This window comes from Lithobates pipiens, unplaced genomic scaffold, assembly GCF_037356315.1.
Source record: "Lithobates pipiens isolate NorthernLeopardFrog02 unplaced genomic scaffold, aLitPip1_a1.2 Scaffold_13, whole genome shotgun sequence".
Lineage (NCBI taxonomy): Eukaryota > Metazoa > Chordata > Amphibia > Anura > Ranidae > Lithobates > Lithobates pipiens.
In genome coordinates this window covers 3512001-3538358 of record NW_027507718.1, presented here as the reverse complement: position 1 = coordinate 3538358, position 26358 = coordinate 3512001, and the positions used below count along the sequence as shown (strand labels likewise).

The following is a 26358-nucleotide window of genomic DNA, read 5'->3' as shown; positions in this document are numbered from 1 at the left end:
TGCCAGATGTGGATCTCCTGGCCTCTCGGTTCAATCGGAAGGTGCAGAGGTTTGTGGCCAGGTCAAAGGATCCCTGGGCGGACGCGTCAGGCACATTGGTGGCCCCATGGGGGCATCATCGGATAATTTTATGCCTTTCCCTCTCTCAAGCTCCCCCCTCGTCTGCTACGCAGAGTGGAGGCCGAGGTGATTCCGTTGATTCTGATTGCCCCAGACTGTCCTTTTCGTCCTTGGTATGGTAGCAGATGTTCCTTGGTGGCTGCCAATGCAGAGGGACCTTCTCTCGCAAGGTTCAATACTCCACCCTGCTTTACTGTCGCTAGCTTTAACGGCATGGCTGTTGAAAGCCAGGTGCTGAGGGACCGAGAGGGCTGATGGCTTCAGTCATTTCCACTATGCTGAGGGTGTGGAAGTCTTCTTCCCGGAAAATTTATCATTGCACGTGGTAGGCCTATATCTTCCTGTGTGAGGAGATGGGGTGGCGTCTGCGTACATATTCAGTTTCCAGGATCCTGCTGTTTCTGCCGTGAGGAGTGGATCAGAAGCTTGCATTAAGCACCATTAAGCGGCAGATATCAGCTTTGGCTATCCTTTTTTTTTTTTTTTTTTTTTTTTTTTCTCAGCGACTCTTGATTCACTCATTGGTGCGTACGTTTGTGCCCCTGTGGGATCTGAATCTGTTGCTCCCGGTGCTTCAGAAACCACTGTTTGAAAACATTAGGGAGATCCCTTTATTGATGCTCTCTCAGAAAGTAGTCTTTCTAGTAGCTATTACATCTGCAAGTTGTCTTCTGAGTAGTCGGCCTTGTCATGCAAGTCTCCCTACTTGATCCTCCAAGGATAAGGCAGTGCTGTCCGCAGCCCTCTTTTCTTCAGAAGGTTGTTTAAACTTTTCATCTAAATGATAACATTGTGCTTCCGTCTGTCAGGGCTGGCTTAGCCCTTCCTCCTCTGGGCTGGCCGCTCAGCTGTCGGCTAATTGCCAGCTCTCTTCTCTTTCCACAGTTACCAACTGTTCCCGATGATGCTCATCTGATCTGCCTATTTAAAGCCTTCCAGCTCATTTCTCCTCTGCCTGCACGTTGGTCACATCACTAGGCATCATCTCTTGCTGTTTGTTTCTAGACTGGCTTGCGGACATCCCTCCTGGCTTCTATCCTGCTTGCAGTTGCTCTCCTTGGATCCCTGACGTCTGGACTGGCTGATTACCCAATCTGGTTTATGAACTTTGGACTGGCTGACTACCCGATCTGGCTACTGGACTCTGGCTATGCATGACTACGCTTTTTCCTATTTACCTTTTTATTTTTATTAATAAACAAGGGTGGTTTGATTGTACTTCTGTCTGTCTGTTTCATGGTTCCTGACACCATCCTTATGTCCTCGGCTGTCGCATCCCAAGGAGGTCGCTCTACATTCTTTGGATGTGGTCCGAGCTCTGCTGGTGTATTTGTCTGTTACGGATCCTTTCCGGAGGTCGGGCTCTTTTTTTTTTTTTTTTTTTTTTTTTTTTTTCGGTGGTTGGTCCGAAGAAGGGCCTGGCAGTCTCGTCGGCTGCCATTTCTCAATGGATCAGACATATTGTGGTTCAGGCTTATGCCATAAGGGGGCAGGCGTCTCCCTTTCCCATCACGGCTCATTCTACCAGGGCAATTGGTGCTTCCAGGGGCTTTCCGGCATAAAGCATCCGTTTCACAGGTGTGTAAGGTGGCTACCTGGTTGTCCGTACATACTTTCACCAAATTTTACAAGGTCGATGTGGGCGCATCTTCGGATGCATGCTTCGGCCGAAAGGTTTTGCAGGTGGCCATCTGAGGTTCCGACTCCTCTGATGGGGAGTTTTTTGTTGGTGAAGTTTATTTTCTTTGTGTTCCCACTCCTCGTTTTTGGCACTGCTTGGGGACGTCCATAAGATCAAGATTAAGGTGCAGTGTCCGTCAATGTACGAAAGAGAAAATAGGATTTTTGTACTCACCGTAAAATCCTTTTCTCTGATGTTCATTGATGGGCATAGCACCCACCCCTCCTATTTATGTTTGAACTGCTTTTTGACAAACTAAACTGCTGGGAGCAGAGTAAGGGTTTATAGCAAGTAGGACCGCCCCCTGGGCGATACTGTGCTTGTTTGTTGTTGTGTTCTGCCTAGTCCTCTCCTAAAAGGTGGCGATATAACCCTAAGGTCAGAAAAGAAGGTCAGAGAAAAGGATTTTACGGTGAGTACAAAAATCCGATTTTATATCAGAGTGTTCCCATTGGTTTTATTCTCTTTCAGTTTCCATCACAGGGTTCTATTCCTTTATATATTGTTAATCTGTATTTTTATTTATTTTTTTATTTTTTTAACACGTGTTATCCCGTTACATAGAAAAGCAAAGGGAATCAATATAGTGTAAAACCTTTTATTAAACTTTTGTTGAAACCACAAACATTTCCACACCTACTCATTGTTAGATGCTATACCACGCACCAAGGGGTGTTCGCCACAAATTGCATACATTTTTTTACATATCGCCACCAGTTCGGTGCAGCGTTATCATATAACGGGTGATCAGGGACATTGACTGGTGACTGTATATAAAAAAATATATCATCATACTTTTATTTTTTTATTTTTTTTAACACACTGACCAGAACAATGAATTGTTTTCTGGGGAAGTGATCAGGATTATTTTTCAAACACATTATGATTGCTTATGCTAGTGAATTTAATTGATATAAGCAACCATTTTTACTGAATGAAACTGATTAGTTCAGTATGTGTTGTGATTATTTGTGATTGGCCACTGATAATCACATGGTACAGATGGTCTGTGGTTGGCCCGGTCTGTACCATGTAATCACAGCTAGTAACACAATTGTACACAATGCATGGCATGAAAGGAAGCCATCCATTGTTTACAATTGTCATATTATCTGTTGCGATTGGTCATAGTGATTACATGGTAACGGCAAATATCTTTGATATACACAAGCTAAAATATCAATTTCTGCAGGATCAGAGCTTGAGAAATAAGCCTTCTATCCCTATGAGGCCATGAAAAAATGTGATAAAAATTATATAGAATGTCTGCAATTTTTCTATGTAACTGTGTTTTCATTTATTACACAAAAATACCCTTGAAAATGGATTTGCCACCTCTACCCGGTTATATTCTGTACAACACCGCAGGTGTTCTGAAGCACAAATGAAATGTGCTCCAAGTATCTCCACTGCTACCTTTTTTAGACGGGCTCACTCGCCATATGCAACAGACCTAGAATTATAAAGGCCAGATGCACACTTTCAACATTATCACCAGATAACTTCTAGGAAACAAGCATCCAGATGTGAATATCCAGTTATTTCATAAAGGATATTTTTTTTTTACATCATTCCAACTCAATCATCATAAATTCCCTGTGTTGGAGAAATCTAAACATAAAGCATAATCCAGTAGTGTCCTACTGCTTTATTAAAAACAAAAACACAGTAAGGCCCCTTTCACACTGAGGTGGTTTTCAGGCGCTACAGCGCTAAAAATAGCGTTTGTGTTGCACCTGAAAAAACAGGTCCCTCTCATTCCATTGTGAAAGCCAGAGGGCTTTCACACTGGAGCGGTGCGCTGGCAGGATGGTGAAAAAAGTCCTGCAAGTGCATCTTTGGAGCGGTGAAGGAGCTCCTAAACCGCTCCTACCCATTGACATCAATGGGGCAGCACGGCTATACCAACGGCAAAGGGGCGCTTTGCGGGCAGTTTTAACCCTTTTTCGGCCGCTAGTGGTGGTTAAAACTGCCCGCTAGCGGCCGCATACTGCCACTAAAACAGCGGGAAAGCACTGCTAAAAATAGCAGCGCTTTACTGCCGACGCCCGCACTGCCCCAGTGTGAAAGGGGCCTTATGCAACAGCCCTGATGAAACTAAAGCTGCATGCACCAAATAAGTAAATAGTTGGAGACATGGCATTGTAATATCAGTATGAAAATGTTATAATTACACCTAGTGTCCTTTTTGTGTTCTCACTGCAGCTTGGTGTTTTAAACATTATCTTATGGGGAGAAAAAAACTGGTTGAGACTACATTTCATAAGTGCACCTAGCAGTATGACAAACAGCATGCAAGTATGGAAAGATGATCATCCGCATAGAGTTCCATACCTGGTACACCTGGGTACAGAGGAGCATGTGACTCGTCTTTCCCACTTGATAATGTTGGTGTAAGGACAGGTGACCACACTAGTTGGTGAAGCAGCCAGTTTCTAAAGTCATATGTCAGCTTATGTAGCTTAGAAAGGGCGGCTTCTTCCCGCTTTGGTCAGCAGAACAGAATGATTGTGGAAGGCACAGGCTCACATTGGGGCTTGAAAAAATGCTATGGACGCATGGAAGGGTTGTCCTCCTTTGCTGCTAGTAAATACTCTAACCAACCAGATTTTACTGCTCAAAAACCCTCAACTAAAAGGTAACGGCTTGTAAAGAACTGTCAATGTATGATCAAAAGGATAATGATAGCATTAAAATAAAGTTGGTATTGTCATATATGAAGTATAAAAAAGCAAAATAACTTGATTTGAAAATGGTTACTCTGTACTTCCTGAAGGTTTTTTCTCACCCATTTTGAGAGCTGTATTAGAATGTGGCATATCCTTAAATAATGTTGTTCTTTTTTCCTAGCCACCATTTTCTACTGCTAATGATCCTTACTTTGCTTCAACAATCTTTAATCCAGTCGGCCCTTCTCTAGCTTCCAAATTTTACAACAGCAGTACTCCAGCTTTGCGAATGAATGTACCAGCTGCGACCTCAGGTTCATCAAAACTTGGCCCACAGGCATGCACCATACAATTAATCTACTATTCCACATTTTTCATTGGCTTTGGGCACTTTTTTTGTTTTAAACCAGTCACTGGTGTTTAATCTTCTCTTTTGCCTTTTTACATTTCCTGAACTGTTTTATAAGAATGCAATTATGTTTTGTCTAGCTTTTTTTGTTTTTTCATTTATATGCTGTTGAGCTCTAGGTTTATATTTAATTTATTCATATTCATCACTTCTAAAAGCAGATATCTTTCCTTTTACAGGTACGTTTCAATGTAAATACCCCTACTGATTGTAGTCCAGCCCCTGAGCCCAGGCCTTTACCTACAACATCAACTCCTATTTTGCCTCCTACCTCAAGGTACATAGATTTTAATTCATACATAGTCAATGACCAGGCATTGGGTATTGAATTATTTAAATATTCCTACAAAGCACTAAATAAACTTAAAAAAACACTTTCTGACTAACCTCTAGCTGCAGGCATTATACAGCAATTCACCCTCAAATCTTACAAAAAATGCAGTGAAGTTGATTGCTGGGCCCCAGTGCATTGGTCCCCCCTCTTTTTTTGTTTAGCTGTTCTGTGTTTACATAAGAGATTGGAAGGCTGGCAGGCTGCTAAGCCTCTTTGTGGAGAGTGTAGCAAAACAAGCTACTAAGAGAAAGCAATTTTTTTTTTATTATTATTTTTTTTTTAGTATGAATTACTTCAGTGTCTGTGTTCTGTCGAAGTGCCCCCCATCGAATAGTGCCGGTGCATGCGCAAGATGGAGCCGTACTTCAGCTGATTTGCCAATCAGCTGGAGTGACATGACCAGGGAGCAAACGCACACATAGGAGGCCTCTATCGATGGGAGATACCATTTCAAGGCCACATTTGAAACCTATACAAATAGCGGGGGAGACTGTAGTTCTCACATTGTGCCTTGCTGTTGCGGGGCGGCTTTACAGTGTGCTGATGGTCCGGTTTTTTCTTTGTTGCAGGGCGGGTTGCAACATAGACAAAACCAGCTCTTCAACACAGCCACTAGCCACCTTCCAGCAGCAGCGATGCACAATCTGAGAACTACGGTCTCCCCCGCTGTTAAAATTATGCCTATGAAATGGTATCTCCCATCGAGAGATACCTCCTATGATGTGCGCCCTGGTTACGTCAGGTCAGCTGATCAGCAAATTGGCCGTTGTGCTGTCCCGTACGACACATGCACAGTACATACTGGGCACTTCTCGATAGAACACGACAGCTACACCATCGTTCGGTGTCTCAACTCTTAGCTCTTAACCAAATTTCCAACACCTCAAATGGCTAGTGATGGAAAGCACCGTGCAAACTGCAGCTCTAAAGAGAAGCTAAAATGGTGCTGTCCTTTTTTGTAAAGAATAGGAGGGTTTTGTTTAGCTTTAGGAATGGCTACTAATCCTCTGTATACCAGTGTTAATTTCGTCGACTAAAATATTTTCTTTGACTAAATTTAATATACTTTTAGTCGACTAAAATACGACTAAAACTAAAACAATTCAGATGATTAAAATTCCATTTTAGTCAAGACTAAAATATGACTAAAATTAAAATTTATATTTTAGTCAAAAGACTGACTAAAACTAAATTTAAATTGGACATCAAAAATAACACTATACTGCCACATAAGAATATGTAGAAAAAGGCTTTTCTTATTTTTCTGAATATCTAATGTTGGGAATATAGTCAGGTAATATGTGCAACACATTACAGCCAATAGAGTTAACACTTTTTTTTTTTTTTTTTTTTTTTTACAAGTTGTACTTCTTGTCAAAAAGCAGTTTTTGGTTATTGATGAAACTTGTTTTTATTTATAAAGATGTTCTATGTCACAGTGGCTAAATCTGTGTCTGTAGTGCATGGTCAAATGTAATACCATAAATAACATGTTATTAGATTTTTACTCCAGGAGTATATAAAGTTTGGCAAAAATAATGCATTAAAATCTAACTAAACCCATTCGATTTTAGTCTACTAAAATGTATTGGAAGTTTTAGTTAACTTCAATACGGCTAAGAATAAAACAATTCAAATAACTAAAATATAGCATTTTAGTCAAAAGACTAGAAGTAAGACTGAAACGAAATTTGACATAAAAATTAACGCTGCTCCCTTACTGATACCTTAATCTGCACATGACAGTGTAGGCACTCCATATATGATGGTTATGCATTTTGTCCATACTTCTAAAATCAAATGCCTTGATTGTTCCTTTCCACATTCTGCTGTGACACTCTGCCTACAGCTACATAGGTCAGTAAGGACCTATTCTAAAGTTAATTTACTGCTTGTTCAGGATATGTAAACAATTGAATGTCAATAGCCTGGCTGCATTTTCTTATTTAAAGTTGCATAGTTAGATTGAATAAAGACACCAGTCCATCCAGTTCAGCCTGCGTGAGTGTTGGTGTGTGTCTACAATTGTCCCTATCCCTGTACATTGTGTCTCATCAAGATGCTCATCTATTATTAATTTAAGGTACCCATATAGCGCCATCAATTTATGCAGCACTTCACACAGTCACATCGGTCCCTACCCTCAAGGAGCCCACAATCCAAGGTCCATTACTCACATTCATATACTAGGTCCAGTTTTTTTGGACAGAAGCCAATTAACCTACCAAGTGAAACTTTTAATTTTAAACTGTTAAAAGCAAAAAGACCTGCCATGGACCAGATATAATACATTGCCTGGTGTTTGTCCTTTAAGCAGAGTTTTTAGGGTTAAAGGTTAACGAATGGTTTACAATTTCTTAAACTGCTGTTTTATATGAAAACTCGGTTGCACAAAAAAAAAATTACAGCTATACCGCTGATGTCACAGAACATGGGTTTGCAAAAGGGAGTTTGGCAGAAGCGGTTTGCCTTTTCTAGCCTTTATCTCTCTCTCATGCGCTCTCTGGAACAGGGGAGGTGGCTGTACTGTTTTGACTCAATGGCTTCTGAAAACAGTGGCCACTGCATTTTAGTGGTGCAATATCAAATGTTTGTTTTGAACTGTTAGGTGCCTTGAACATAAGTTTTGAAAGCTGGACACTTATCCCTATCCCACTGCATTATGTTTTTTTGTTTTTTTGCACTAGGTGGTGGTCAGCACATTGCTGCATGTTTTTTTTACCATTCGTTATTTAGTTAAAGGGGTTGTAAACCCTCAGGGTTTTTCACCTTAATTTATTTTATGCATGAAAAGCCTTTTGTGATGCAGCTGCCCCCCAGAGCCCCCCTTTTACTTACCTGAACGCGATCGTTCCAGCGATGGGGATAAGCACAGCAACACCAGCCCCTCGGGTCTCGGGTCCTCATTGGCTAGATTGATAGCAGCAGAAGCCATTGGCTCCCACTGCTGTCAATCAAATCCAATGACACAGGACCTGAAGGGTGGGGCAGAGTGCTGCTGTCTGTGTCAATGGATGCAGCAGCAGGGCTCTCAATGGGTGCACTCGAGAAGAGGTGGAGCCAGGAGAGCCGCCAGGGGACCCCCAGAAGAGGAGTATCTGGGCCATTCTGTGCAAAATCACTGCACAGAGGAGGTAAGTATAGACATGTTGTGTTTTTTTTTTTTTTTTTCAGTTTTTTTTTTTTTTTTAACAAAGTTTTCCAATCACTTTTAAAGCAGACATAAACCCAGCGATTTAATGGTTTCTCTAAACCGTTACATTCCAGATATGATGCCTCTGGTGGTAACTGTCATTGTTGCCAGTGTACTTATGTTAGATCTCAATCAAACATCAACCCCTCAAATTGCTGATGTCCTAGGTGATCACATATAAAGCACTATGAATATTGCAGATCTAAGGAGAAACTAAGACCGTTCTTTCTTCTGTTCCAAAGGATAGAAGGGTTTAGTTCTGCTTTAGGGAAGGTTTTCTAATTTCTGGATACTTTAATTTAAAAATGTCAGTGTAGGCATGCCAGATATGGCGGTGATGCATTTAGTCCATACTTCATAAATTAAATTCCTTGTTTTGTTCCTTTCCATTTTTTACAGTGACACTGCTGGTTTAGATTTAAAGTACCTGAAAAGAAATGGAAGTGTACCTACCAAATCACAGAAAAACGCAAACCCTGGTAAGCTCAACATGTATGCATACAGATGGGCTTAAAAAAAGCCATGTACACCTGTTCTATATTTTTATTCTTGTTCTAATTAAAAAGGAAAGCAATTTTTCTTTCTCTTTTTTTTTTTTTTTTTCCAGCTCCAGTTAGGCCGACCTTAACCAAGTCTGGGAGTTCACCAATACTGTCAGCCTACTTCCCAGGACAGCAAGCAAGGCTTCCTGCTTCTTAGATATTGTACAGAATACATCATTGACCAAATACTGCACATAACACTCCACTTCGGGTAGGAGTATGGTCAGTTTAAACTGCCACATTAAGCTGTATCCAAATAAAACAGTAAAAAAGGTATTACTTTGTATCGTACCTGAGAAAGACAGATGTTTTAAGATTCCAAAAGGGGCATACTGGCTGAAGGTGTTCAGGGTGAAATTATGGTGGTAATACTTGGTGCTAAAATTTGCATAACTGTAAATAATTTAAAAATATATGTATGTTTTGATGGTTTGGCCTAAACGCACAAAAATCATTCATCCCTGTTTGTGCTTTCTAATAGATGTGTTGAAAGGAACACGTTTTATGTCTTGAGGTTTTTTTTTTGTATGTAATATTTGTAAAATACATTTGAACTCGGTGGTCTTATAGCGCACTTGCTGATTTCATAGTTATTTGAATCCAAAGGAAACTATAGTGGTCTAGCTGCTCAACCATTTTTTACTGATAAAATGCATGTGTCTAACTCATTTGTAGTGCTGGCAAACAAGTATGTGGTATAGGCCCATCCAAGATAGCATAATACAGATTACAATAATGTTTTTTTTTTTTGTTTTTTTTTTGTTTGTTTTTTTGTTTTTTTTTTGTATTATGCTAAGCACACTCTTTGCACGTTTCAGTTATAAAAATCCTCTTATTTAATTTGCTGCTTTAAAAGTTAAAAAAAAAATAATATTTTTGTATCAGTATTAGTAAACTGATTTTTACCCATGAGAATAAATAGTGTCCTCGCAGTGTATTCATTCATATTCTTTTAAACTGATCTTCTCTGCAATGCGTCTTAAGCTTTTTGTGTCTATTTAGCTTTTTCAGTGGCTGACCTGTAATAAAGATTGCTTCTTTTTTTTTTTTGAAGAAGAATGTAATTATCAAAAACGTATGCAATGCCTTAATTTTCTAGTGCTTTAGCTTTTTTTTTTTTTTTTCCCCAAATCTTGTTCAGTACATGTCTGATGAAGTTTAAGACTGTATTTTAAAGTTTACGCAGTGTGTTACACGTCTCAGTATAAAAATACACTTTCTGCATTTAAAATATGTATTTAATGTCTGTAATATAATAAAGTATTTATATATTTTGATTTAGATATGGATTATTTTCTTTGAAGCTACCTAAATAAAAATAAACCAACATTCCAGCCATTTTTCATATAATTCAGGCACCGTTTTGATAACGCGTTCTTACAACTTTTTTTTTTTTTTTTTTGGAAATCCAAAATGACTTTGCTCGAGTATGCAGCTGTGTATGGTAGCTAATCGGCTTCTAACTTCGGGTTGTTCAATTAAGCTTTGACAAAAAAAATGGGAGCGGATTGGTCTCTATGCAGAGCTGCACCAGATTTTGCACACTTCAGTTTTAGTAAACCAACCCCATTGTGTAGTAATATTACATAGCCTGAAGAAAAGTGGATGATCAGGCCTCATGCATATGTTTTTTTCAGCTGCTACTAGGGGTGTCTAGTGTTTTGTTTTTTTCCTGCCTCCAAACATCTCTGCATGTTAGCCTATGTGTTCGTGCGCACACAGGCGTTTAGAGGCAGATAAAAAAAACACCGCCAGGGAATCCAGGAGCAGAGGCCTTTTGTCAGAAAAGACTGGTGATGCGTTTAAATGCATTTTGCACTGAAATTAATTCATAGAAAAAAAAGGAAGGACAACTCCCCCAGGTGGGGTTTTTAGGCAGCAAACACAAACAGATAGGATGAATAACCTCTATAGATATAATAATTTATTAAGATAAGAAAAAAACTTTATAACATAATAGTTAAAACATGAGCTCCAGTGGGAATTGCATAGTAAAAAAGAAAAGAAATACGCGGATACAATGTGAGTCAATTATGTCCTGTCAACGCTGTACAATTACACATACATTTTTTTACAGTGCTGGTAATCTGACACGTTTCAACCCTCGCTGGGGTCTTCTTCAGAGAAAAATGTCCCATCCACTGTATCCACAAAGATAATAGATTCAGTTATTGTTCCCATATGGAAGGTTTTTTGTTTAAAAGAAAAAGCCCCTTGGTTGCAGGCTCGGGGTCCTGAGGCACTCCACAGGTATTGCAAACCGGGAACAGGATGGCGCCCACCAGCACAGCTTACAAAAGGTCACATGTTATGTAGCCCCACCCTCCTACCAAACCGGAGAGAGGGGGGGGACACCCACCTAAATTGCAGGTGAAGTTATGCAGTACCCACGGCAGAAATTCAGATTTTAGTAAACAGTTATGTGGATTTGCTTTGTGTATATATATATATATATATATATATATATATATATATATATATATATATATATATATATATATATATATATATATATATATATATATGTGTGTGTATGCACCACTGTGAGGGTCCCACAGTTATTATTATTATTTTTTTTTTCTCTCATTCCTGTTTTTATAGTTTTCATATTTTTTGATTTTAAGTCTTAGTCGAATTACCAATTCTAATTTTGATTGTATTTGTGATATTTATTTATCATATGGGTTCATTTTATTGTTGGAATGGTGTGTATTAATTTATTATTATATCTATATGTACACTGTGGGGTTCACATGGGGGTCAGCCCCCCAAGAATTACTATAGTCAATTATTAGAATGTATTATAAAAACTTTTTTTTTTTTTTTTTCATTTTTGTGGTCACTCACATTATGAGCGGTTTTTATTCGTTAATCTATATTGATTTACATGCCCGTTTTTATTTAATGATGTGCAAAGCTTTTTGAACTGATTGTGATTCCGTAGTGTTTTTGCTGACCAGAAGCACTGATCAGAATGAGGCTTGGACAGCAAGCCATGGGTGCCATTTTTCTGACCAGAAGTACTGATCAGAATGAGGCTTGGACAGCAAGCCATGGGTGCCATTTTTCTGACCAGAAGTACTGATCAGAATGAGGCTTGGATAGCAAGCCATGGGTGCCATTTTGATGATACCGGAAACAGTTCATACCAGGACCTAGCTGATAGGGGAGCTGACCTTCTAATGTGAGTACCCCATAGTCTATATAAACGCGGTGGCCGCAGTGTGCTAACATCCCCAGATGATGCCTGTTTAGGAGAAACGCACCGGGAAAGGCTAGTTGATGCCACTGCGTTGCCAGATTTTATTTCCATGCTTGTATTTGCCTGTAATATGTGAGTACCCATTTACGCTTTTAATTTTAAAAGTTTTAAACGGTATTTCACTATGAGGCTGTATTTTCTTCTTTTTGGCCTATGATATACGTGGAAGAATCTCTGTCCTCAGTCACCCCAAAAGGTGGATAGCCATTTCATCTATTTTTGGGTCATCTCTCTGTCTACTCTGGTACCCATGGGGAGTTACAAGTTTTTCCAGCTGTTTTTTCGTGTGGATTTACATCAGTAAACTCGTGTGACTCACTAGGTATATACCGAACTGGGTCCATTACATCTGTTAAGCCTCCTCTCAAGTGGTGGTGGATTTCTGCAAAGTATTCACTGAAGTCACTATAACTTCTCAAGATATTGCACTTTGTCACCATATTGTTTCACTTATGGACTCTTAACACGTTCACCTTGGTGGATATACATTTCTCAAATTTTTTTTGTATATTTGGATATAGTGTTGTCTAAAACATAGAATCATTAATAGTGTTAATTTATGCAGTTTTTTTTTCACTATTAAAGTTGATTATATTATTTACACTGGTAAAAGATTATATAGATATTGTCATAGGGATGCACCGAATGGGTTTTTTGGTGCCGAAACCGATACCGAAAATGAAAAATACACTAGGCCGAAAACCGAAACAGATACCGAAACAGCACCAATACCGAAAATGACTGTTTTTAAAAAATATTTTTATACAGGAGGTGGTCAGAGACTGGGGACATGGTACAGGAGGTGGTCAGAGACTGGGAACATGGTACAGGAGGTGGTCAGAGACTGGGGACATGGTACAGGAGGGGGTCAGAGACTGGGGACATGGTACAGGAGGTGGTCAGAGACTGGGGACATGGTACAGGAGGTGGTCAGAGACTGGGGACATGGTACAGGAGGTGGTCAGAGACTGGGGACATGGTACAGGAGGTGGTCAGAGACTGGGGACATGGTACAGGAGATGGTCAGAGACTGGGGACATGGTACAGGAGATGGTCAGAGACTGGGGACATGGTACAGGAGATGGTCGGAGACTGGGGACATGGTACAGGAGATGGTCAGAGACTGGGGACATGGTACAGGAGATGGTCAGAGACTGGGGACATGGTACAGGAGATGGTCAGACTGAGGACATGGTACAGGAGGTGGTCTGAGACTGGGGACATGGTACAGGAGGTGGTCAGAGACTGGGGACATGGTACAGGAGGGGGTCAGAGACTGGGGACATGGTACAGGAGGTGGTCAGAGACTGGGGACATGGTACAGGGGGTGGTCAGAGACTGGGGACATGGTACAGGAGGTGGTCAGAGACTGGGGACATGGTACAGGAGGTGGTCAGAGACTGGGGACATGGTACAGGAGATGGTCAGAGACTGGGGACATGGTACAGGAGATGGTCAGAGACTGGGGACATGGTACAGGAGATGGTCAGAGACTGGGGACGTGGTACAGGAGATGGTCAGAGACTGGGGACGTGGTACAGGAGATGGTCAGAGACTGGGGACGTGGTACAGGAGATGGTCAGAGACTGGGGACGTGGTACAGGAGATGGTCAGAGACTGCAGACGTGGTACAGGAGATGGTCAGAGACTGGGGACGTGGTACAGGAGATGGTCAGAGACTGGGGACGTGGTACAGGAGATGGTCAGAGACAGGGGACGTGGTACAGGAGATGGTCAGAGACAGGGGACGTGGTACAGGAGATGGTCAGAGACAGGGGACGTGGTACAGGAGATGGTCAGAGACTGCAGACGTGGTACAGGAGATGGTCAGAGACTGGGGACGTGGTACAGGAGATGGTCAGAAATTGCACACATGATACATGACACATGAGACAATTGATACAATGCAGCCAGCCAGTGTCCCCTCATAGCAGCCAGTGTGTCCCCTCATAGCAGCCAGTGTGTCCCCTCATAGCAGCCAGTGTGTCCCCCTCATAGCAGTCAGTGTGTCCCCTCATAGCAGCTAACCTGTAAAGAGAAGAGGAGAGTCGCCTGTTTGATCACAGCAGGGGAACATCACAGCTTTCAGTTCAATAGCTGTGTGTTCCCGGCCGCGCGCCGTCACGTACAGCCCCTCCCCCTTGTCAGGGCACTTTGATAGACAGATCATCCGTCCAATCCTATGGGTGATCTGTCTATCAAAGTGCCCGGACAAGGGGGAGGGGCTGTACGCGACGGCGCGCGGCCGGGAACACAGCTATTGAACTGAAAGCTGTGATGTTCCCACGCTGTGATCAAGCAGGTGGTGGAGACGGCTCTCCTGCACTATAGCATGACATATCGTTTCATGATGGGCGCACCAGGGGCGGGGGGGCGAAGCCCCGCCCCTACCCTGGCCCCGCCCCATTTTCGGCTCCATTATCGGCCGTTTTTCTCTTACGGCAAATTGCCGAAAAGGGCATTTTCGGCCGATATGTTTCGGCGGCCGAAATTTCGGTGCATCCCTAGTCATAATCTAAGCGCTGCACCTTTTTTATTATTTCAGCATTCAATACATTCAATAGATACAGCTGACATTCGGCCCGTGTGTACTGCACTCAGTCCGACCAAAAGGCGGCCATTCAACTGGCTTCTGTCAGTTGCTTGACCGAAAAGGTCTGCCAAATATGGGTCATGATCAGAACACAATAGCACAGCAGGCGAGATCGCTATACTGACATTGGATAGTTAGTACAGTGGCTCCTCCTAAGCTGTCCGTCTTTTTTTTTTTTTCCCGTCGGCCCTGCTGGGTTGAACAAAAAACTACAGTGTAGGCTTTTTATTTCAAATATTTTTTATTTAGTTATATGATAAAAACAGTTAACAATAAAATCAGACTTAACATGATCTTACATATAACATTTTGTGATTTGAGGCGTTAACAGTACATACATATTGTGAAAAGTCATCATTATTTTACTTGTATCATGCGCCATGCAGGCTTAGTAGTATTTTATGAGTTTCACACTACCTCTGTCATCTGCTTAAAATTTGTGTAACACCTATGGTAAGGTGAAGAATAAGGAAAGGAATAAAGATAAACTGTAGGGAAAGGGTTTAATTTGACACCAAATTATTTCAGCTCTTAACCCATGGATTTGAGTATTTAGTTTATATTTCTCTGTGGAATGCTCTCCAGATAAGCCATTGCTCGTAAAAAATTTAGAAAGAGCCTTGTTTGTATGTCATTATTTGTTCTAGGGTGTATATCTCTGAAACAAGATTAATTACCTCACCAACATCAGGGGTGAGGTTTGTCTTCCATTTCCTCATGATTATTAAATGTGCGGCGTGTAGTATGTGCATGACCACATGTTTAAAGTTAAGGACATTTTTCTATTTCAATACTTAAGTTAGCCAGCTTGCTGCTGGGTCTGATTATAAACCCTGTCAATTTCATTATAAGTCTAAATACTGAGTTCCAGTAGCTACGCAAACTAGGGCATAAACACAGCATATGACATTGGTTGGATTGTGCTGATTTGAATTTGGCCAGCATGTATGGTGTGTAGTACCACCTAAGGTAGATCTTCTGTTCCACTTCCCAATATGTGGTGCATTTTGAAGTGGACATGTTTACTATTGCCTTTTTTCATTGATATTCCACGATGGTAGCGTTAAGTGCTTTTGCCCTTTTGAGCAGGGGATTGGAGATTTTAAAAGTAAGTGCATCATGGAGGGAATTGTAGAAAAATGCTTTTCTGTTTGGGGTTCGGAGACGTCCAGTTCTGCCAAACCTCTTGGGAAATCCCCCATTACTGGGGCCTGGTCGGGTGGTAATGTGAATTGTAGTTGGGCGTAGATTAGAAATTCCCTTTTTGGCAAGGCAAATCTGGAAGATATTGGGCTATTAAAAGTGACTGTAGGCTGCCTAACGTTACGACGTCTTGTTCCAGAGAAAAACATGATTTGAGATTGGGTTGAATAAACCAGAATCTAAGCTGGTTTAGTAATGTGGCTGTGTAGTAGTCATGCAGATCTGGTACTCCCATGCCACCCACCCTTCTGTGTTTTCATAAGTTATCTTGAGTACATCTGGAGTTACCTTTGGACCATAACAGGGTAGAGATTATTTTTTGCATAGCTTTAAAAAAGGTAAGTGGGATTTGGATTGGCAGCGTCCTAAAGGAATATAAAATCTTGAGGAGGATGGACATTTTAAATGCTGCCGATCTTCCCGCCCAGGATAGGTAGAGTTTTACCTATTTTATTTGTTTCCTTTTGAGTCTCTGTGAGCAGCGGGGCATTGTTTTCTTTATATAAATTGGACATGGGGGAGGTCAGTGTGATTCCCAGATATGATGTGTTGGGGGACCATGGGTATGAAAACTGAGACTGTGTAACTTTTGTTTCATGGTATTGTCTGTTTATACCTAAGATGTTTGATTTGGTTTCGTTTAATTTGTAGAAGGATATTAAGTTGAATTTGTTTAAGATCTGGTGTGCTGCTGGTAAGGAATGTGTTGGGTCGTCTAATGTCAAAATGATGTCGACTGCAAAAAGTGTTCTAGTGTGGGGCTCACCTCCTGCAGATATTCCTTTAATGGCTTTGTGAGATCTCATTTTCTCTGCTAGGGGCTCCATTACCAATGCAAAAGTGAGTGGAGACAGGGGGCATTCCTGTCTCATACCATTTGAGATTGTGAAGTTTTTTGAAAACAGACCTTTCCGAATATAAAAAATTCAGATGGTACTGTATATAGAGCAGTAATGTCCGAGAAAATTTCACCCAGAGTACTACATTTTTTTTAAAACAGGGATAGGTACCCCCAGTGGACCCTATTGAAGGCCTTCTCGGCGTCCATCATCAACATCAACAGCAGTGAAGGCCTTCGGGAAGCCTCAGCTTGGTGTATGAGATTTATGACCCACCTTGTGGCATCTGGGGCTTGACAGCCTGGCACTAATCCCACCTGATCAGGTTTTACTAGAGTGGGTAAAAAGATCTAGAGTCTAGTAGAGATAATTTTTGCATAGATCTTTAAGTCTACACTTAAAAGTGATATAGGCCTAAAGTTGTGTACATATGCAGAATCTTTCCCCAGTTTTGGCAGAGTAATGATGTTTGCAGGTAAAATTTCTGATGGGAAGGAAGCTCTGGACACAGCGGCATTGAACACCCCTTCCATGTATTTGGATAAAGTACCTTGGAACAGTTGATAATATTCAGATGAGAATACGTCAGGGCCGGGTGCTTTGTCATGAGGGAGTGTTTGAATAGCCTTGATTTATTTTTGTGTAAAAGGTTGGTTAAGGATTGACCTATCTTCTGGGGATAAGGAGGGTAGGAATATTGAGTTCAGAAACTCATCTATTAGAATAAAGGACAGCTTTTTTTTATTTATTTATTTTTTTTTAAAAGCCCCTTCGGTGCCATAAAAATGTGCACACACATAAAGAGTGAACACAAAAACGTGCAACGGATGTACCACTGTCCTCCATGAGGAAGGACCTTACCCTGATCCCCGGGGCATTAGGCTCCAGACGGGGACTGAGGTACCATACTTGGTCCATCTGGCCGAAACTAGACGACCACCTTTCTCTGGAAGGTCTGCCGTAACAGACCCACCCAAGTACTTGGTTGGGGCTCCCCCGAAGGGAGACCCCCTGAAAGAGGGCGAACCAAGCCAGAAGGCCTATGTCCACCCCCTTCCAAGACTTTCAGGGTTGGCCCGAGGACTGACACCCTAGACAAAACTGTGACACACCAAACATAAAAATACAAAAAAGTGACGAGCACAGGGGATAAATAAAAAGAAAGTGGGGATAAGGAAGTGGGAGAGTGAGTGAAAAGTGACCATTGTGAGATACAATGGCCGGCCCTCCAGCCAGGAATAAAAATTTCCCCTGGTCCTAGCCAAAAGGCTGGGCCCAAGAGGCAGGTGTGAAAAACGTGTGTTGTGGTAAAGTGATTTCTCACAGTGAATATAAGGCACCCCTGAACTGCCACTTCAGGGGCACATCACCACAGGCGTTTCAAAGCAACCCTGACCCATAGCCCAGACCACAGCAGCTCCCACCCCAGGCAGAAAGCCATGAAGATCTGGGCGCTTAGTGAGAGCCCTTTGCCATCAGTCCCCACCCTCGCTCCCGTCACTCCTACCTAATTACATTTGGGAAGTACTGGCCGTTCCCCCAGTGGGAGAAAGGGGAACCAGCGTTCTTTCCTGATAAAAACTGACTAGAGCTGCCCCAATCTAGGCCAGAAGGCCAGGGTCCCAACCCTTCAGCACCGACCAGTGGTTCTCCATCCCCATCAGAATGCTTCCCTTTCGGCTATGAACAGCTCCAGGTTACCTTAACGCCAGCAAGTTTTGCATAGCAACCACCACCCCTGCTCCACCTCGCCGTAGAGCAGGGACTTAAGCAAGCGCCACCTCCTGGCAACTGATACTACACTTGATCTTAGCCAAAATGCTGAGAAGCAATAAAGGACTTGTGTGAGTTCCAAAGTATGAAGGGCTCATCTGTGGACAAGGCATTCAGATCAAAAAATTCTTGTAAGGTTTGTTGTATTTGGTGTCTGTGCTCAGGGCGAGACATCAACACAGCATTGTTGCGCCATCTGTTTGCCCTTGTCCCCAGATTCCACCTTCTCACTGTAATGGACATCGATGCATGGTCCAACCACGTTATGTTACCAATTTCGGATTTATACACATTCTGTAAAAGAAACTTGTCTGTTAAGAAACGGTCAATATGGGTATAGGTTTTGTGGGCATGAGAAAAAAAGTGAAATCCTTTTCTGTGGCGTGTTGACAATGCCAAAAATCAAACAGAGGAGTTGTCTAGAAAGTTTGACAAAGTAGCTCTGTGGGAGCGATTTGGTGAAGAAATATATGTATCCATCCTTCGTTGAAATTGCCACACATTATGATATGTCCCTGGCAAAGAGGTTTTGACCCTTCTCCAGATTTTTCTCGGTGAAGAGATTGGTCTGACATTCGTTAAGTAAACATTAATGATAGAATAAAGAACATGATTAATCTGACACACTACAGCTAAATATCACCCCTGCGGGTCTGATTCCTGGGAGACTAGATTAAATGCAACCGCTATGAAGACACCCTTTTTCTTAGAGCTTGGTACACATGTGGAAATCTTGGAATTTAGGCAACTGTTGTGAGTTGAAGTGCGTTTCCTGCAGACAGAAAATGTTGCAGTTCAGTCGTTGTGCCTCTTTCCACACCTGGGGGTTCTAGTAGATAATAGGCTCAGTAATGGCATGCAATGTCAAGCTGCTGCTAACAAAGCAAACAGAATATTGGCATGCATTAAAAAGGGGATCAACGCCAGAGATAAAACGATAATTCTCTGGCTCTACAAGACTCTGGTCCGGCCACACCTGGAGTATGCTGTCCAGTTCTGGGCATCAGTCCTCAGGAAGGATGTACTGGAAATGGAGCAAGTACAAAGAAGGGCAACAAAGCTAATAAAGGGTCTGGAGGATATTAGTTATGAGGAAAGGTTGCGAGCACTGAACCTATTCTCTCTGGAGAAGAGACACTTGAGAAGGGATATGATTTCAATATACAAATACCATACTGGTGACCCCACAATAGGGATAAAACTTTTTCGAAAAAGGGAGTTTAACAAGACTCGTGGCCACTCATTAAAATTAGAAGAAAAGAGGTTTAACCTTAAACTACGTAGAGGGTTCCTTACTTGAAGAGCAGCAAGGATGTGGAATTCCCTTCCCTCACCAGAAATCCCGGTTCTATATGAAATTGTGTAACTATACTTTTAAATGAATAAAATCTAATTATTTACTTATTAATTTTATTGGGAGATATTTATACATTGGTAAGAATTCCCCATAGATTAATAAACTCAGGAAATTATTGTGGTATGTTACTGATTATCTGAACAAAGTTCACAATTTTACCGTAAGGTTGGAGGCACTGAAAAAAAAAAAAACACAGATCTTAATTTAAATTCCCCATATGTATTATTAAGATTTCATACCATATTCACAACACTGTCCATGGAAGAAAGCAGGGATAAGTCACATTCTAAGTTGTTTTGTAGAGAGGTTAATAAGGGTGATGGATGGTGTCACTTACTCTCAAAGAGGTCCTCTGTATTTTTTTTATCTGAATTTGTGCTACATTTGTGCTTTGTTGTGATCACAGGAAAATCATTGTCGGCTTGCCTCTGCTCCATCTTGTATGTTTGTCTGGAGCAAGCTGTTTGTGGCTGAGGCCGCGTACACACGCGGGGACTGTTCGCTCAACTTTGTCCGTCAAACAGTTTCAGCGGACAGTCCGCTCAAAATTAGCATGGACGGACTTGCCCACACACGACGAACGAACAGTCCGCTGAAACCGTGCGCGATGACGTGAGCGGCACGTACGACGGGACGAAAAATACGACGTCCTATACACTGCAATGCAAACTTCGGCGTGTAAATCCTTTCTGAGCATGCGCGGAACTTAGTTTGACGAACAAGCCTACACACGAGGGGACTGTTCGCTGAAACAGAGTTTCAGCGGACAGTTTTTCGGAATTTCCGAAAAACTTTGTTCAGCAGACTGTCCGCTGAAACTGTCCGCTGAAAGCCCACACACGAGCGGACTGTCCGCCGAAACACTGTTCAGCGGACAAAGTTGAGTGAACAGTCCCCGCGTGTGTACGCAGCCTGAGAAGTCGCAGTATGAGAGACTTTTTCTTATTCGTTCTAGCTACTCTGCACTGCTTCTGGTTATTGGTTGGTAAGTTAGACTGTCTTTGAACCAAGGTCATCTCTGGATCCACTAAAAGTTTCCTTTGTGGGCCTTGGATATGCAGAGCTGAATCACTGCACATTCGTCATTGGGCTGTGTGCGTGCACTCTCCTCCTCATTGCCTTCTAATTCCATGAATAAAAGCAGTGCATCCAGGTTTGTGCAACCTTGGCAAACCTTGGGAGCCATACTCAGTCCCCCAAGCTGTGGAAATAGCCTGTAAAGTTTTGCTCCGGCCACTGGATCCATCATGGGTGCACAACCTTGGCACTTTTGCAGCAGTGACAGGGTGCTATACATATCCATGGTCCATCCCTATGGAACTTAGTCCCTGAGGACACCTTTGGGCTTTGCCTACTGTGATGGGCAAAGCCTAGACTTTATATACAGTCCAGTATCATAGACAGGATTTCACTGTATGCTTCTGACCGCTACTATTAAAAATCAAGGCTGTATTTAATTTGTATTCACTATGGTGTAAACTTTTAAAGTTTGGTGCTCAAAAAACATAACCACTCTGAGCTTACTCTCAGGTGGATAGCCAGGTTTGACATTACACCACAGGTAGCGCAGTTTACTGACATATCTGCCTAGAGCCCTTATAGGATACTCAGGTGCTTTCCTCTGCCCTTTTTTTCATGAGGATTCACTACAGGATATTTTACACCTGTGTTGCTGTTCCTCCTGGACATGCTTACCCTATATTCTGTACCCTGCTTCATGAATACCACACAGGAAAATCTTAAATTTAGTTATGGTAGAAACTAGAAGAAAGGGAGCTATTGCAAAACCTGGTGGACAGCATTTGCTCTGCCAAAAGCCCCTACAACACTCTAACACTGATCTCTACATCTAATTCTAGCTCTATCTTAGACACTCAGCAAGCCACCTATTGGACACAAGTTTAAGTTTCTACATCTACTGTATGTCATAATTCCTTGGACACAAACAACCTTAATAAAGCCATCCTTTCCAGGGCTCAAAAACACCAAATCTTTTCTACTCACATTTCTCTACCTGAATTGGATCCTGAAAAAATTGCACTAGACTAGGTAGTCATGGAAGGGAATGATGAGAAGCAGTGGCAGAAAGATTTTGCCAGTCTCTTTATATCTTTGCACTGCAGAAGATTATCTTTGTCACAATGATGCTATGATGAAGAGGAAGCTGCATGCAACATGTTTGCTAACATGGAAAGGCTCATTGCTGCCATCCACATGAGGGTTGGCATTGTGCAGCTTGATTCTCCTCCATTTTACAATGCCCCTTTGGATACAAATAGATCACTCCAGACAGGATCGTTACTATCCACAGAATGTTTGATAAACTCTTTCCAGTGGGGTAAAAAGTTAAGAAGTAGTTTATTCCTGTCGTTGATTCTGCCATCTCAGTCTTAAGCAAACATCTCACTGCGCCTATTGAGCATTTTTCTTCTTTCAAAGATATTGCAGATAGAAAGTTTGAGAAACTCTTAAAGACACTTCTTACTCTTGCAGGCCAGCTCTGCAACCATCACTCGTAAGTTCGGTATTTCAGTCAAACTGTAGCTAACTGGCCTAGAGCAATAAACTAACATTGCTTTTTCCTAGGATCATGCTTTAACAGAGTATCTACAGCAACTATCCTCCACACGCTACTCTTGTGTGGATGCCCTAGAACACTTCATGAGGTTTCCAGAAGGGCTTTGATCTCTATTTAATGTGCACAGAATCTTGTGGCTAAAAGCCTGTACAGCTGAAACTGACTGTAAAAAGTGCCTCACTTGTATGCCTTTTCAAGGAAGACAGCTATTTGGAGAGGCACTTGACCAGTGAATTAAAGATGTCACTGGAGGGAATGTTTTACTTTCACAGCAGAATATCTATCAATCCCACCCTCCTAAGGTGCCTATACCTCTTCAAAATGCAGAGCACCTAATTACTTATGCTTCACCTTCAATACCTATGCTCAGCCCTTCATTTCAGCACAAGACTTGGGCCACAAAGCCCAGCAAGTCTTCTCCAAAGCCCTCTTTCCAATGGAGGGGCATTCTTACGCCTAAGTGTTACAGTTTGTGCCTCTCTGACCTGTGGGTTCAATCACTGGTGTGAAAGCAGTACAAAATAGAGTTCAAAACTCTACCCTCTTACCACTTCCCTCTCAATTTAACCAAAATGTGCCCAAAGTTAGATTTTCAGAATGTCCTGAACGATTTCATGTTCCAGTAAGTAGCTGTGCCAGTACCTCCACAAGATAGGGTCAAAGGATTCTATTCTATTTAAACCTGTATACAGCCCAGCTGAAGTATTCGTCCTATTCTGGATATAAAACCCCTTAACAAATAACTTAAAATTCCCAAATTTCACATGGAATACACAAAGTTGGTAATTACTTCTTTGAGACGACCCTAGATTTACAAGATGCCTATCTACATGTTCCCATTTATCCACCTCATCAGTGCTTTCTGTGCTTGGCAGTGGCAGACAGTTACTTTCAGATTATTGCACTTCCCTTTGGCCTATCTTCTGCTCCCAGAGTTTTCACAAAGGTCCTAGTACCTCTTCTGATCATTTTCAACAAATCTACTTTTAAGCCATCTCTTCACTGGAATACTTAGGTTTGTTTCTGGACACATCCCATGCAAAGATTTACCTTCCAGAAAGGAAAATTCTTTCTCTCAGAGCCCACACTTGAGATTTGAGGTAATAAAGACATCACACAATGAGATTCTCCAAGAGAGTTTTAAGCCTCATGGTAACCTCCTTGAATGCTGTTCCATTTGCCTAATTTCCTTCAAGAGCTTTCAAACATGACATCCTGCTGACCTGTAACAGGCCTGCTTCTTTTCTTGGTCTACCCATGCTCTTATCCAGCCTTTCTTGGTGGATTTCAAGCCCAGCCCTAATAATAGGGAGGTCTTTCCTTCACTGAATAGTGATAACAGATGTCTGGGTTTCAGATTGAGGAGAATTTTTCCAGTTTGCCATCGCTCAGGAAACAAATTTACTAATGGATGCCAAGCTTCCCATCAACATCCTCAGAGCTCACAGAGCAGTTTAGATGGCTCTACAACATTGGACACCCATATATAAGGACACCTAAACAGGGTGCAGTCATAAAATATCATGGCTGTGGCCTACATCAACCATCTATTGGGCACCAAGAGTTATGCAGCCTTGAAGGAAGCAAGCCAGATAATCTCATGGATGGAAATTTGCTATCCAGGGATCTCTGCAGTCCACATCCCAGGAGTGGAAATCTGGGAAGTGGACCACCTCAACTGACACTAACTGAATCAAGAGGAACATGCTCTTCACTCAGACATGTTTAATCTGATCTATCAAAAATGGGGGACTCCTAATGTAGACATTCTAGCCTCCAGATTCAACAACCATCTTCCTCTGTTTGTAGTCAGGACAAAGGGTCCTCTCGCCCTAGCCTTGAATACCTTGATAGTTGCCTGGTCTCAGTTCAGGTTCAGAATTTCTGCCCAGTCTGCTCAAAAAGAAAGAGCAAGAGAGAAAAATATGGTGATTCTAATTGCACCGAACCTGACCAGAGAAAATTTGTACACATACTGAGACCTCTGGCAGACAATCCCTGGCCTCTTCCCAACAAGCAAGATGTCAGGTCACCTTGAGGCGAGGTGACAGATGCACACCGTAGGGATCAGGAGTGCGCCGCAAGGCTGTGGACCCTACGGCTGACTGCTGCGGATGGGAGACAGATACCACCGGGGTTAGAGCATAAGATTCCCTGGGGCGCGGAGTCTAAGAGCCAGCAGGTGTTCACCAGAGCCTCTAGAGGTGAGGATGGACTGGGCTGTAGCTGGCTCCAGGTCGCGACCCCCAGGGTCCCCCAGCTCGCACCCACAGTAGGCAACAGGAGGATAGGGATAGTGAGGGACAAAGCCAAGGTCGGAGCCACAAGCAGACAGGAATAGTCAGGGACACGCCAATAGGTCAGGATCACAGGCAAACAGGGATAGTCAAGGACAAGCCTAAGTCGGTAACGGAATAACAGAAGAGCACATGGCAGGTAACAGGAAGCTAAACACACAAAGGAATACACAATGGTTGATCAGCAGGGTTGGCCTGCAGTGCACAGGTTAATATAGAGTTCTCTGACAGGAGCTAGGGTGGAGTCATGCCAGAGGATGGATTACAAAAGCAGTCAGGTGAGGGTCGGCTGGTCTCTAGAGATGAACACATGGAAACAGGTAAGCAGACAAACTCTATTGCATAACCATGACACAAGATCTGCTGTCTCAAGGCCTTCCATTCCATCCTGCTTCACAATCTCAAGCTTTAATGGCATGGCTGTTTTAAGCCCAGATTTTAAAGTGGACGATCAGCCTAAAGTTAACTATCACTAAATATACTAGCATCCTAAGGAAATCTCTTCATTGTCTGAACATCGATTCATTTGAGTCTACCTCAAAGCTACAGCACTGATCAGACAGATTCCCTATTTGCCCTGTTCTCAGAACCTCACCAACAACACCCTGTTTCTAAGTCCACCACTGCAAGATGAATTAGAGCTCTGATCAATAGAGAGTTTACACTCTCAAGGACAAATCTCCTCTGGCACTTTTACAATCCCATTCTACCAAATTGGTGGGAGTTTCATTTTGGCAGCAGACCTCTGTAGCCAAACGGTGTAAGACCACCACCTGGTCCTCATTTCCTACCTTTACAATTAAATGTCAATTCAATTATAAACCTTCCAGAAATGTAATTATCTTAAATCACTCTTTTACAAGAAAAAGAAAAAAAAAACGTTGAAGCTGGGTTTTTCTCACCCTTGCTTCCAATTCATTCACTGCATAGGGGCAAATAAAGAGGCAAAAATGTCGCTGCATGTCAGATGACGCAAAGGGAGATCAGATTTTAAATTTACTAAATATAGTTAAAATAAGAAAACTTTGAGTTTTTCCATCTGCATGGGAATGTATTTTAAAAGCTGAATGTAAAACAAATAACTAAAAGATTACTATATTTTTAGAGTTTTAATTGTCACAACTAATTGAAAGGAAAGTTGGCTTGAAGTAAAGATGTAGGCTACCATTGCTGACCTTTTTAAAAATGTTTCTGGACTGTCATCCTGATCCACTATCCTAAATATTGACATTATTACTGACCTAGAACATGTGTGCAGTTTGGAATCTCTGGTTTCATTTGCTGTATACTGCTCGAGTGAAGATCAGCATGATAGGCAGCTAGTGTTTTAGTAGTTTTTCTATGCGGTAGAAGGTCATGTAAAATGCAGTCGACGGCTTGACACCTTTGAAAATGTTGCCTCTAAAGGCAAGCTCTTCACCACCAAGCATATTAATAAAACAGGTGAAGGTGGCCACATAGATTTTAAGGTCTCATCTGTCAGATCAAACAGTATATTGACAATTATA

General features: G+C 41.9%; 1 protein-coding gene across 2 annotated transcripts in view; it reads left to right on the top strand.

The window, feature by feature from the left end:
• The window catches only part of LOC143973902 (spindle assembly abnormal protein 6 homolog), a 165433-nt gene extending 155208 nt beyond the window's left edge, over window positions 1-10225 (top strand). Inside the window, exons 14-17 of one of the 2 annotated variants that reach the window (XM_077474783.1) lie at window positions 4652-4807; window positions 5059-5156; window positions 8806-8885; window positions 9014-10225. In XM_077474783.1, coding sequence (XP_077330909.1) covers window positions 4652-4807; window positions 5059-5156; window positions 8806-8885; window positions 9014-9105 — 426 coding nt within the window. In that variant the 3' untranslated portion in view covers window positions 9106-10225. The remainder of the gene's footprint in view (window positions 1-4651; window positions 4808-5058; window positions 5157-8805; window positions 8886-9013) is intronic. The other variant, XM_077474785.1, reaches the window with a different exon arrangement.
• Window positions 10226-26358: the final 16133 nt, after the last annotated feature.